This window comes from Zalophus californianus, chromosome 17 (assembly GCF_009762305.2).
Source record: "Zalophus californianus isolate mZalCal1 chromosome 17, mZalCal1.pri.v2, whole genome shotgun sequence".
In the NCBI taxonomy this organism is placed as follows: domain Eukaryota; kingdom Metazoa; phylum Chordata; class Mammalia; order Carnivora; family Otariidae; genus Zalophus; species Zalophus californianus.
The window spans coordinates 27,387,490-27,399,877 of record NC_045611.1 but is presented as its reverse complement, the minus strand read 5'-3'; the positions used below and the strand labels follow the sequence as shown (position 1 = coordinate 27,399,877).

General features: G+C 54.5%; 1 protein-coding gene across 11 annotated transcripts in view; it reads left to right on the top strand.

The window, feature by feature from the left end:
• Positions 1 to 12,388, top strand: part of NLRC5 (NLR family CARD domain containing 5) — an 84,237-nt gene that overhangs the window by 44,470 nt on the left and 27,379 nt on the right. For 8 of the 11 annotated variants that reach the window (XR_003524207.2, XM_027619115.2, XM_027619109.2 and 5 more), the window contains 8 exons: positions 2,183 to 2,251; positions 2,813 to 2,881; positions 3,646 to 3,729; positions 4,143 to 4,226; positions 5,693 to 5,782; positions 6,567 to 6,611; positions 7,507 to 7,596; positions 8,474 to 8,557. Coding sequence is in view for 10 of the 11 variants with exons in the window: in XM_027619115.2 (XP_027474916.1) it covers positions 2,183 to 2,251; positions 2,813 to 2,881; positions 3,646 to 3,729; positions 4,143 to 4,226; positions 5,693 to 5,782; positions 6,567 to 6,611; positions 7,507 to 7,596; positions 8,474 to 8,557 (615 nt within the window). In the remaining variant the exon portion in view is untranslated. The remainder of the gene's footprint in view (positions 1 to 2,182; positions 2,252 to 2,812; positions 2,882 to 3,645; positions 3,730 to 4,142; positions 4,227 to 5,692; positions 5,783 to 6,566; positions 6,612 to 7,506; positions 7,597 to 8,473; positions 8,558 to 12,388) is intronic. The other 3 variants (XM_035725126.1, XM_035725124.1, XM_027619112.2) reach the window with 1 other exon arrangement.

The window sequence follows — 12,388 nt, the reverse complement described above, 5'->3', positions numbered from 1 at the left end:
GTTACCCTCCCAATTCCCCCAACCAGGAGTGGCCAGTGAGAGAGGCAGAGGTGTCACTGTCCAGCCCCCTTGCCTTGGGTAGGACAAACTTTTGGTGCCCTCATGCTCCAGAGCTCCCTGTGGGATCAGGCCAAAGACCTGCTCTGTTCTGCTTCCCTTGGTCCCTTACCAGCTTCTCCCAAGCAGGCCTTCAGTATATCACATACACAAGTGATCAAATGAAACTTGGCTCTCTGCCCCATTCAGAGGCTCAGGCTCTGCTTCTTAGGGAACCTGACACGAGACAAGGCCCAACCTTATTTCTGTAAGTCTCAGGATTCAGTCTGGGGAGCTGAGGGCAGATACTAATTAATGTCAACACAGTCCCCACCCAGAGGGGCTCTTAACCAAGTAGGGTGGTCCCTGCTTTAAACACCCCTCAAAGGAGAGAGACACCGATTAACCCAAAAGAGAGATTAGGGGACCTTGATTCACTGTATATGTATATAATGATCCAATAAAGGATCCTTAGCTCATTCCAAATGGTGCTCCATTCATTTCTAGGGATTTACACTAAAGAAGTCAGCATGCTGGTGCAAACACATTTAGATACAGGAATATTCACCTCAGTGTTAGTTATAGTAGGGAAAAAGGAACATACCTTAAATATACAGCAGTTGAATATTAGGTAAGTAAACTGAGTTACCTTCAGAGAGAAAAACTCAATGAAAAGTGATGATGAAGGTACAATTTTAGTCCAGAGCGATGACTGTAGTATAATTTTAATTCACCATTTTTATAGTAAAGCTTCCCAGACATACTCAAAAGGGAGGGAGAATGGCGAACACCCCAGTTCCCACCAATAATTACCAACATTTTGTCACCCGTTTCACCTATCCCTTGAAAAACTAATTCTTAAACAAGAATCTGTCCTTTAATCCCATTTTTTAAGAAAAAGGAAAAAAGAAAGAATATCAGTTGCATTTTAAAAACAAAAGACCTAGGGGCACCTGGGTGGCTCAGTCGTTAAGCGTCTGCCTTCAGCTCAGGTCATGATCCCAGGGTCCTGGGATCAAGCCCCGCATCGGGTTTGCTGCAGTGGGGAGCCTGCTTCTCCCTCTCCCTCTCCCCCTCCCCCTGCTTGTGTTCCCTCTCTCGCTGTGTCTGTCTCTGTCAAATAAATAAAATCTTTAAAAAAAGTAAAAAAATAATAAAAAACAAAAGACCTAAAGAACCCATTCCCAAATGTTATCAGCGGTCATTGACAGATGGAAGAGGTGGTAGGTGATTTTTCTTTATTTTCTTCTTACTTTACTATAATTTGTAAGTTCTCCACATGGAAGAAGTATGAACTCTGGTGTATTAGGGACGCCTGGGTGGCTCAGTCTGTTAAACGTCTGCCTTTGGCTCAGGTCATGATCCTGGGTTCCTGGGATCCAGCCCCACGTCGGGCTCCCTGCTCAGTGGGCAGCCTGTTTCTCCCTCTGTCCCTCCCCCTGCTTGCGCTCTCCCTCTCTCTCACTCTCTCTCAAAAAAATACATAAAATCTTTAAAAAAATGTGTATTTAATATTCAGTTTACACCGGCAAGGTTAGGGATGCTCCTGCTGTAAGTTACAGCCCCATGTAGACTGTCGGCAGCTGTCCTGGAGCTAGCAGTGACCTCCCTGAACTGGGGTGAGCACCCTCAGCTGAGGGTTCTCTGGGCGAGCACACAGCAGAAGCCTCAAGGAGGGTTTCTTTCTTTCTTTTTTTTTTTTTTAAAGTTCATTTGCGAGAGAGACAGAGCACAAGCAGGGCGAGAGGCAGAAGGAGAGGGAGAAGCAGCCTCCCTGCTGAGCAGGCAGCCCGATGCGGGACTCGATCCCAGGACCCTGGGATCATGACCTGAGCCGAGGTCAGACGCCCAACCACCTGAGCCACCCAGGCGCCCGCGAGGAGGGTTTCAGCCTGAGAGAGAAAAGGCAGGACTGAAGTTTTCTTTCAAGGGCTTTCCAGGAAACAAGGGTTGATAAGTTTGCAAAATCTCTGTGGTAGAAAGCTTTCAGGTGCCCAAAAGCTCAGGAAGTCACAGCAGAGTCAGAGGAAGTAGCCACAGCTAGAGGCAGGGGATAGTACCTCTGCGGTCCCTCCAGGCCAGGTTAGAAAATGGCCCCCGGGCCCCTGTGAGCCTCTTGTCTCCTTCCTCTCTTCTCCCTCTGCAGCGTGCTGCACAAAACTGCGGTCTTCGTATTTGCCCCAGAGCAGGAGCAGCTGAAGGAGATCCAGAAGAGGTAGGGCCCAACCTCATCCGGGCCCTGTGCTGAGCCAGGCCCAGACCCTGCCTGACCTCCACGGCTGGACAGCATCACTCAACTCTCAGGGGACCTAGACAAATTCACGAAGGAGCAGGAAGCCAGCAGGCTTGGCAAGGGACGAAGCCCAGAGGGGGAGTGTCACAGGACAGACTGCCTCCCCGTTGCCCTGTGACGCAGAATGGCCGACTGGGGTAGCGGTGACATAGCTGGGAGCCAAGCGCCAGACACTGAGGTCCTTCAGCATAAACCCCAAGGATTTGCAGAGTGCTTGGCCTGCAGCTCTGCTTTTGGTTAGAAACTTCTGGCTCCCTCTGGCACGCACCGCACTAAAGCGGTTCACATACCTTGTCCCGGTGAGAGGCTACGTGATCTGTCCCAGGTCACACAGCCCGGAAGCCAAGAAGCCCGGGTGGAACCAGGGCCTGCCCTCTCCAGGCCTTGTGTAGAGACTGAACGGCGGGAGGTGAGGCTGAGGGTGGACTCGGAGACAGTGGCTGGGGAGTGTGCTCAGCCTGGCCATGGTATGTGTCCCTCCAGGGCTGCGCCTCGGGTCAGCCTGACGTGCCGGACGCCCTCTGAGCGGCCCCTGTGCCCCACGAGAATCAGGTGCAGAGATGGCCTGCCGGCCTTGTGTGGTTCCTACCTCTTCCCTTCCTCTGCTCAAAGCCTGTCCCCAGGCCTCCAGCCCCAGGGGCTCCCTGGAGGACACAACCTGCCGTATCCAGGAGTTGTGGCCTGGCTTCCCTGCCTCCCACCTCCGCTGCTCAGCCCACCAGAGACGGGGCTCACGGGGCAGCCCCCTCAGTGACCTTCCCCACCCAGGGGGCCCCCACTCCTCTTAGCTCCCCTGGCCTCCAGCAGCTGATGGGTTGTGGGGACTCTGGATGGAGAGAATGGGGACATGTGTCACCTTCTTCCCTCATCCTGGGGCTGGGCTCAGCCCCCGCAGGGCTCCCGTCGATGTTCTGCTGGCCTTCTCTCTTATTCTGTGTCCATCTGAATCTCCCTGTCTGTCTCTATTGTTGCTTGTTTCTCTCATATTTTCTGTTTCTCTGTCTTTGCTGCCCTTTCTGTCATCGTCCGTTTGTCCTCCCCTGGCACTGTGTGTGTACACGCGCGTGCATGTGTAAGTGCCTGTGCATGCGTGCATAGGTGTGCGTGCGTGCGTGTGCATCTCTGCATCCGTCTCCTCTGTCTCTCATCTCAGTGTCTCTCCATCTAGGTCTCCCTGTGTCTCTGACTCTCTCTAGCTCTTGACTGCCGGTGCAGGAGGCCTTGCGTGTGTGCTGTGTGTCGGTGCGTCCCTGTGTGCCTGGGGGTGGTGGCCACTGTGGCCTCTGTCCTGAGGGGCTGTGCTTCCTCCTCCACAGGCTGACACACTGCGGCTTGCAAGCCAAGCACCTCGAGCAGCTCTGCAGGGCGCTGAGAGGAAGATGCTGCCACACCCACCTGGAGTGAGTATTTGCTGGTGGAGGGCGGGTGGGTGGAGCCCAGCGGGCCCTGGGTGTTGGTGGGGGCGGTTTTGTTTTGACTTTTTTTAAGATTGCGGTCAGTGGTGTTTCTCTGCTGCAATCAGGAACCCCTTAGAGAGTCCGGGGAGGGTTGTGACCCTTCCCCCTAAAATGCAGGTCCCCACATATGACCCCTCTGAAGCCCCTCCCGGACCCCCAAGGGTCACAAACCTCAGGATGGAAAACGTGGGGGAAACTCCAGCGGACCTGTGTGAGATCTGCTGAGATCTGGTCTGGTGGCCCAGGGCCCAGTGCCAGTTTCAGGAGAAGCTGTCTCCCAGGGGTGGAGACACAGAGCTCCTACGGGCCCCACGCCCACCCTCCACTAACCTGTTCTGCCCCTTCACCCCTCCCAGCTTCTCAGGCAATGCTCTGGGGGATGAAGGCGCAGCCCAGCTGGCCCAGCTGCTCCCAGGGCTGGGACCTCTGCAGTCCTTGGAGTGAGTAGCCAACTAGACAAAGCCTCTGACGCTTGTCCTCATCAGGAAGACGGGTGTGGGGGTGAGGAGGGGGTGTTCTGTGTCCTGTCTCATTCCTTCCCCGGTTATTGTAAAGATTAAATCAGAGAACGCATGTCAATCTCCTGGTGCAGTCCCTGGCACGGGGTAAGTGCTCACAAAGGGTAGTTAGCTGCTGTGAGTCTCATTGAGGGAGCCTCTGGGACTCAGTGATCCAGCTGCTGTCCCAAGGTTTTACTTCTTGAACCTGACTTTGTGGCTCTGCACAGGCTCTCTGGGAGGCCCAAGCCACCTGGGGCGGTGCAAGCATGGGCGGGAAGCGTTAGCTAACGGTCAGTTACCCTAATGAATGGCAGCCCTGGGTTGCAGGGAGGGGCTGTTCCTAGGATACAGGCTGACTAGGGAGGATGTGTACCAGACAAGATGCCCGAGCAGGGTGCCCAGGGCAGCTGGAGAGCAGAGGGGGGGAGATGTTCATGCGGGAGGGAGGCCCTGGGAGGAGAGCAGGAGCCTCCAGACTTTGCCTGCAACATACCAGAGTTTCTGGATGCTAGAAAGCCCCTGTACTTTGGGCTCCCACATATTCTTCTCCTCCTGAGCTCTTGGGGGCTAAAGTGAGAGGAGCCCTGGGGAGAGCTCACAACTGTTAGGTTCTCTGTGTGACCTTAGGCAAGTTCCATCACCTCTCTGGGCCCCGGGTTCCCAGGGAACACCTAAAATATCAGGGGGAGGGGGGCTTTGGTTTGGGCTACAACTACAGAATGAGTGCTGTAGCCAGAGGGCCCTTCCTGCTCAGTCTTCGTGGGGAATCTGGGAAGAAGGGGTTACCTCTGTTCCTGTTCTGGGCCTGCTTGTGGGTGGGGAGGAAGGCCTCACCCATTGTAGGCAAATTATATGGAGATTGGTGCTTTGGGGCAAATCCCCCTGTGACCTTCTCACTACTGTGAAATAGTCTGAGCCCCCAACCTGTGAGATCCTCACTCATCCACCCGTACCTGGGCCAGAGGGCTGCAACATTAAATGGCAAATAGAAAACACTATGACAGATTGACAGACCCGAAAGAAAGGAAAAGCTTTGTTCCTGCCTTTTGAACAGGAGTCCCTGCATTTTCATTTTGCACTGGGCACTGGTGGGGAAACTGAGGCACAACTCTGGCCTGAAAGCACTCTCCAGAGTCATCACAGACCCAGAGAACCAGAGTTCTAATCTCAGCTCTGTCGTCAGCATGTCTCATAACCTTGGGCAAGACCTTGCTGCTTTTTGGGCCCCAGTTTCCCCATCTGTACAATGGGGAGTTAGAAGAGGTGCCCTCTGGCCATTTGGGGTTCAGTGAGCTCTGTCATCTGGACTCAGGAACAGCCCTCCCCTGCCCTGGGCACTGACCAACAAAGAGGGCGTTTGTGAGTCTTGGGTGAGTTCCATCAACATCACCCCTATGATTCTCCAGCCTCAGTGAGAACAGTTTGTCCCTGGATGCGGTGTTCATGTTGACCCCGTGCTTTTCAACTCTGCAGTGGCTCCTCCACTTGGACATCAGGTGAGTGTGCCTCTGGGCCCCCGCCCTGCCCTCTGACCCCACGGGCCATCGGCTCCCACCACCTTCCCCATCTGTCCTGTTCACAGTGTCACCTCCTTGGGGCCCTGCGTAGCACCAGGCCCCGTGAGCGTGTGACAGGTGTCTGCTGAATGAATGAATGGACAGATGAATGAAAGTAGCCCCAGGACACTCCCATCCCTCCAAGTTTGACATGGGACACGATCCAGCGACTCTCCCTTGCTCACTCTGTGGATCATCCTGGGAGACTTTGATGGAAACCAGAAGCTCCCTGATGGTGGTTGAGTGCTCGAGGACCAGTCTCGATCATGGGGTCTCTGGAGCTGATGAGAATTTAGAAGGGAAGCCACCTGGCCAGGCAGCCCAGGGCCAAGCCGGGCAGATGAGCCATGGTTTCAGTGGGGTCTGCCCATTTCCACCCCCCCCTTTCCCCTTCCAAGAGTGGGAGGTGTGGGCACAGACAGACCAGGTTCAAATCCAGGCTCACCACTTACCTGCTGTGCGGCCTTGAGCAGGTCACTGAGCCTCTCTGTACCCATTTCTTCATCTGTTAAGGAGGAGTAAGGACAGTTCTTACCTCACACCATTGTCGTGAGCATAAAAGGAGGTCCTGGCAGTGCTGCGCTTTGTATGTGCTTCAATCCGTGTCACTATGCTCAGTATGAATATTGTTATATTTGCTGAGAAAGTGGGCCGCCCTCCAGGCCCTCCGTGACCGGGTTGTCTGTCTGTCTGTCTCAGACTGCTGCCTCCTCTCTGTTTGCAGCTTAGAGAGCCAGCACGTCGTCCTGAGAGGTGACAGAACAGGCAGGTGAGGAGGGAGAGCTCCAAGGCGGGAAGGATGGGCTCCCCTCTCCCCTGGCCTCCGTTTCCTACAGGTGCCCCCAACCCCAGCCCCGTGCTGACCACTGTTAGCCCTAGAGTAGCCCACCCAGGTCTGGCACCCCTTCTGCAGATGTACCCCTGTGTCCCTCCATTCGCAGTAATCAGCCGCTTAGCTCTGGAAAGGAGGCGGGGCAGCCGGGGAGGGAGATGCGGGGTGGCGGGGGGCGGGGGGGCGATGCGACAGAACAGGTGCCCGCTCAGGGCTGCTGAGTGGGAGGGAGGGTGGCTAGGCTTCTGCCCCTCGGGACTTCTGCAGACCTCTGCAGACTCCCGACTTCAAAAGAGCCACCGCCCTTCACACTCAGAGTGTACGGTGTTCGAGAAGCCAAGGACCGTTTGTGTTCTGAAAAAGTTTCCACACCTTTGTAGTCAACAACAGATTGTTAGTTCTGCACAGATGTTCCCAGCTGCCCCCTAGTGGGACCACTGTAAGGTATCAGAGAAAAGCATTGCCAGACCAGCTGGGCTGTGTGGAGCTGGAGTGGCCCAAGGCCAGGGTGGTCTTGCATCCTGGGCCAGGGTCCCCATTTCTGGGAACTCTCTGGGTTCTCAAAGCCTAGAGAATGGAAGCCCGGGGATGATCAGAGAGAGGAGGGGCTCCCTGTCCTGGCTTCCCCTGACCTAGCCAGGTGCTGCCACCCAGACAGGTGTAAGTTGTTGGCTTTTCTCACTCTGACTTCCCTTCCATGGGCCTCAGTTTCCCCATCTGTACAGGGAGGGACTGGATTATCCCTAGGCCCCCTTCAGCCCTGACTTCTGTGTCTTGTCTTCCCATGTGCGTGATGTGAACGTTCCTCTCAAAATGGTCTCCCCACTCCAAGGGATCAATTGGCTGGTGGATCTTTGCCAGAGTTCCCGGCTGGAGCCCAATTCTTGGCCTTTCGTCAGCCCCGCGTCCGCAGGAGCCTCTGGTACTGTTTTGTCCACTTCTCTTTGGGGGGTAACCACGATACAGGTGAAGAGTCAGGGAGTAACGAGAGCCTGGGGGCTAGGCCTGGGGGGAAAGAGAGTTCGAGAGAAGGAAAAGAAAGGGGGCCAGTATGAGGGCTGGTGAGGGGGGCTGCCGGGCCCAGCGTTCTCCCCAGAGAAAAGATTCCACGTTGTTTTCTCAGAAGACTTCCCAGCTCTGCCATGGCTGTGTGACCATGGCTGGGCCCCTCCCCTCTCTGGGCCTTGATTTCCTTACCTAGGAAGAGAGATGCCTTGGCTGGGGCCCAAACAGGTTTATCCAGAGGAGGAGTGGGAGGAGTGTCCCAGGCAGGTGGGTCAGCTGAGGAGGGAAAGCTCTTGAGAAGCATGTCAGCGTGGCTGGGGCATGTACAGGGCCAGCGGAGGCGAGTGAGGCTGTAGAAAGGCCCTTTCGCTTTTAGCCTGAGAGTAATAGGGAGCCACAGGGGGCTTAAGCGCCTAAGAGGCGTGGTCAGATTGCACTGTTAAAAGATAAGCCACTGGCAGGCGGAGAAGGATTGCAGGGAGGCAGGAGGGGAGTTGAAGGGTGTTAAAGTGGTCCAGGCAAGTGACGGTGGTGGCCCAGACTCAGGCAGGGGCAGTGGGGAGGCGTTGGAATGGAGTGAGGGCAGCTACGCACTGGGGATCCTTTACTGTCACTGAGTGGTGGGGATCAGGCTGTAGGGGAGACTTGGGGTGCCGAGCGTGTGCTGTGAGGGGAGGATCCTGCAGCCTGGAGGTGGAGGAGGAGGGGTGGAGGGAGAAGGGGAGAGCCCCTGGGGCTGCACAAGGGCCCTGGGCCCTCTCTGACCCCCTGCCCGGCCCACCGCCCCCTTTCAGCCTCAGGCAGTGTCAGCTGGATCCCCTGAGCCTCACCCACCTCTGTGAGACTCTGGAGAAGTGCCCGGGGCCTCTGGAAGTCAAGTAAGTAAGGAGGGCACAGCCTGAGGGGGCACAATGTGGGCATCTGCCTGGTGACCTGGGGTGGACGTGTCCTGGTTAGAGGCCAGGTGAGTCCTTCCTGATCCCCAGCCCCTGTAGCCCGACCCCACCCCTCACCTATTGGTAGCAGCCTCCTTGCGTCCCGATAGGGCACCTTGCCCTTCTATCAGGAGAGGCTGCGCTGGGCCCGGGGCTTCCCCTTTGCCATCTGCTCAACTCAGGGCAACTGGGAGCCCCGGTCTGCTCCCTCCACCCCTGGAACCCCACCCTGGCACCCTCTGTGCCTGCCTCCTTAGCTGCAGCGTGTCACTTCTGAGGGCCCCCACTCAGGGCCTCCGTCTCCTGGTTCCCCACTCAGCCAGCCCAGAACCCCCAGGTCTGTGACCAGAGACTGGAACTAGAATCAGGAGCCCTGGCTCAGCCACCTACAGGCTGGGTGACTTCGGGCACGTGGCTCTAACTCCTTGTGTCTCCACTTTGTCATCTGCAGAAATGGGCAGCCTCTTTCCTTTGTCCTCATTGTTACCATTTTACTACAACAATTACCTTACAATAAAGAAATTCAAGACAAGCCTGCCTCACCTAAATCAACCCTTCTCCACATCCAGTCAGTGTCGTCATTGGTCCCTGTGACCCACCTTGTCTGTGCACATATTTAGTCTTTTGCCTGTCAGAGCCACAGACCCGCTGCATTCTCCATGGTCTTCCCGGCGGTCTTTGTTCTTGCTCTCCCGCTCCCATCTCTGATGCCCTCCTGGCCCTTGTGAGCAGCTCATCCACGGTCACCTGGTGTCCGTCCTTCCATGCCCCTCTCCTTGTGCATGCACATAGGGACCCGGAACAAGGGGGTTTTGACATCGTTAACAGACACGGGATTTTACTGTGTCAGATCTCCACAGCGAGCTTTTGTCTCGGGACAGTACATCGTGACTTCCCTGGGATGTGGAGTCCATGAACCGTTTAATAAAGCGTTTATTTTAGAATAGGTTAAGGCTTGATTTACAGAAGAGTTGCAAAGCTAGTCCAGGGAGTTCCTCCGCCCGTGGTCCCTGGTGGTTAATATCACCCGTCATGGTCCATTTGTCACGACTGAGAAACCAACCTTGCTACATTCACCACACTCCAGGCTTTATTCAGATGCCCCTAGTTTTTCTCCTAAGACCCTTTCTCTGACCCAGCATCCCGTCCAGGATGCCACATGGCATTTAGGCCTCATGTTCTCAGCCTCTCTGGTCTGTGACGATTTCTCAGTCTCTGTTTTTCATGACTTTGGCAGCTTTGAGAAGTCCTCAATAGATAATTTGTGAAATGTCCCTCAGTGTGGGTGTGTCTGATGTTTTTCTGATGGGTAAACTGGGGTTCTGGGTCTGGGGGAAGGATGGGGGAAGAAGACCGCAGAAGTGAATGAAGTACGCTTCTCGTCCCATCTCAGAGGTGCATGCTGTGAACTTAGCGCTGTTGATGTTGACCTTGACCACCTGGCCGAGGGAGTTTTTGTCAGATGTCCCCACTGTGAAGTTACTTTTTAATTAAAAAAACAAAAAAACCCCAACTATTATGGCTACTTTGGAGCATATATGAAAAAAGAGTGAGTAGTGGGATGGACCCTCAGGTCCCCGTCTACCTTCCCTAGTAATTACCATGCCATGGCCCCAACACACACGTGCACACACAGTATTTTGAAGCAAGCCCCCGACACCTCTTAACTTCAGCTGTAGTATGTGTAGCTAAAAAGGAAGTACCCTTTTTAAAAAAAAAAAAAGATTTTATTTATTTATTTGAGAGCGAGTGAGGTGGAGGAGAGGGAGAAGGAGAGAAGAATCTGAAGCAGGCTCAGGGCTGAGCACAGATGCGGGGCTTGATCTCACGACCCTGAGATCATGACCTGCGCTGAAACCAAGAGCTGGCCACTTAACTGAGCCACCCCAGGCTTCCCTATTTATTTTTCCCTATTTATTTTTTTTAGTATAACCACAAAACCATTATCAGACTTAAAATATTTGGGGGGGTCTGTTGTTTCTCTTTTTCTATATTTTTATTTAAATTCAATTAATTAACATATAACGTATTATTGGTTTCAGAGGCAGAGGTCAGTGATTCATCAGTCTTCTATAACACCCAGTGCTCATTACATCACGCGCTTTCCTTCATGCCCGTCACCCAGTGACCCCATCCCCCCTCCCCTCCAATCAGACCTCAAATATTAGCATGATTATATGACATACTAAAATCATCAAGTAGCCCGTGGACTTTTAATTGTCCTTGATTACCTCTGATGTGTTTTTACACAACATTTGAATATTTGTGCCTCTTATTGTTTTATATTCGTGCCTTTTAATAGTAACCCTCCACAGTTGAGATGTGCCACGGGCCCTGCAGCCACCCCTCTCGAGTCTAGATGGATGCCCGGGCTGCCTCCAGTAGTGCGGGAGCCGGTGCTGCAGAAAGCACTCTTCTGTCGTGTTAACTGCTAAGCACCACCGGGCCCTGGAGGGGGCACAAGGGTATAGCTGGACATCACCGCCTGCTGTCGTTCACCTTCCACAGTGGGAGGCTTTGTGCAAGCTGCCCCAGGCAGTGCTGGGTGCTCTGAGCACAGATGGGGGTCTGAGGGCCCCCGTCCCTCAGCTGTGGCTGGAAAAAGTGGGATAATAGCATGAAAGTACTTTGCCAACGATACAGGGCTAGGACTGCATACCCGAATATCGTAATCAGTGTACTTCATGCCGAACTCCAATAATTAGATGCTAGGGAGGGTGATGGAGCTCGGGCCCCCTCCCCAAATTCTACCACTGCAGGTCTGCTTTGCCTGGTCACATTCTGGCATTCCATGTGAGATGTAGTGGGTAAAGTTGCTATTGCCTTAAAAAAAAAAAGTGTGTAAAGCGCACACTGACCCAGCCAGAGGCCCTAGCACTGTGTACTGGGGGCCCAGAGGGAAACCACGTGGAAGGTGTTGCGGACGGACCACCCCTCAGCAAAGGCCCCCTGTTCTGCCAGCACTTGGAGCCCCGGGCCCAGTCCTGGGACAGAGGGCATAGAGTTTCCTGGGCACAGAGGTTCCGCCGTGAGGCTCCCAGCTCCGGAATCCTAGGCTGACCTTCCCACAGTCGCTCCCAATCAGCAAACCACGCAGTAGAGGTGGGCCAGGGCCTTGGAGGGCCCAGTGAGGGGGAAGACAGCCTGCAGGGGACAGGAACAGGGACAGCGAAGGGCAGAGGGGGAGAAGGCATAAGGAGAACACAGCCCAAAGGCCTCTGGGAGTGGGGAAGTTGCTCCAGACACCTGCAAATGCTCTGTAAATCCCACGGCGGTTAGGCACTCTGCTTGTCCCAGTGCTGCAGCCCAGGCGGGCCCCAAAGGGCGGGTATCTGGAGTTTCTCCCAAGTGGACTGGGTTCTGATGGATTATCCTGACAAGTGATCGGCTGGTATGTCTGGTTTTGACGGACAACAGAGACCCAAGCTAACTCGCACCTCGGATCCTTTGCTGGCGGGCTGCGGGCCTGCGCGGCCACTGTTAATCTCACCGTGGGTCAAGGTGGCCTGCTCTTCCTAACAAGTGTCTTCTGCAGAGCGCCCATCTCCGGGGCCCTCGAAATAATACTCCTGCGACTCCGTGACATTTGGGGAAAAGTGTTAGAGCTCCGGGGGAAGTCACAATGCCCAGCAGCGTGCTCAAACTCTGAGAAGTCCTGCTGCAAAGGAAACTATTTCATTTGGTTTAAGCAGCACTTTCCAAACTTGTATGCCCTTCCTTTCCCTTCAGCCTCAATGATAACTCAAGGGCCCGGAATTTGGAGGGAATGTGTTG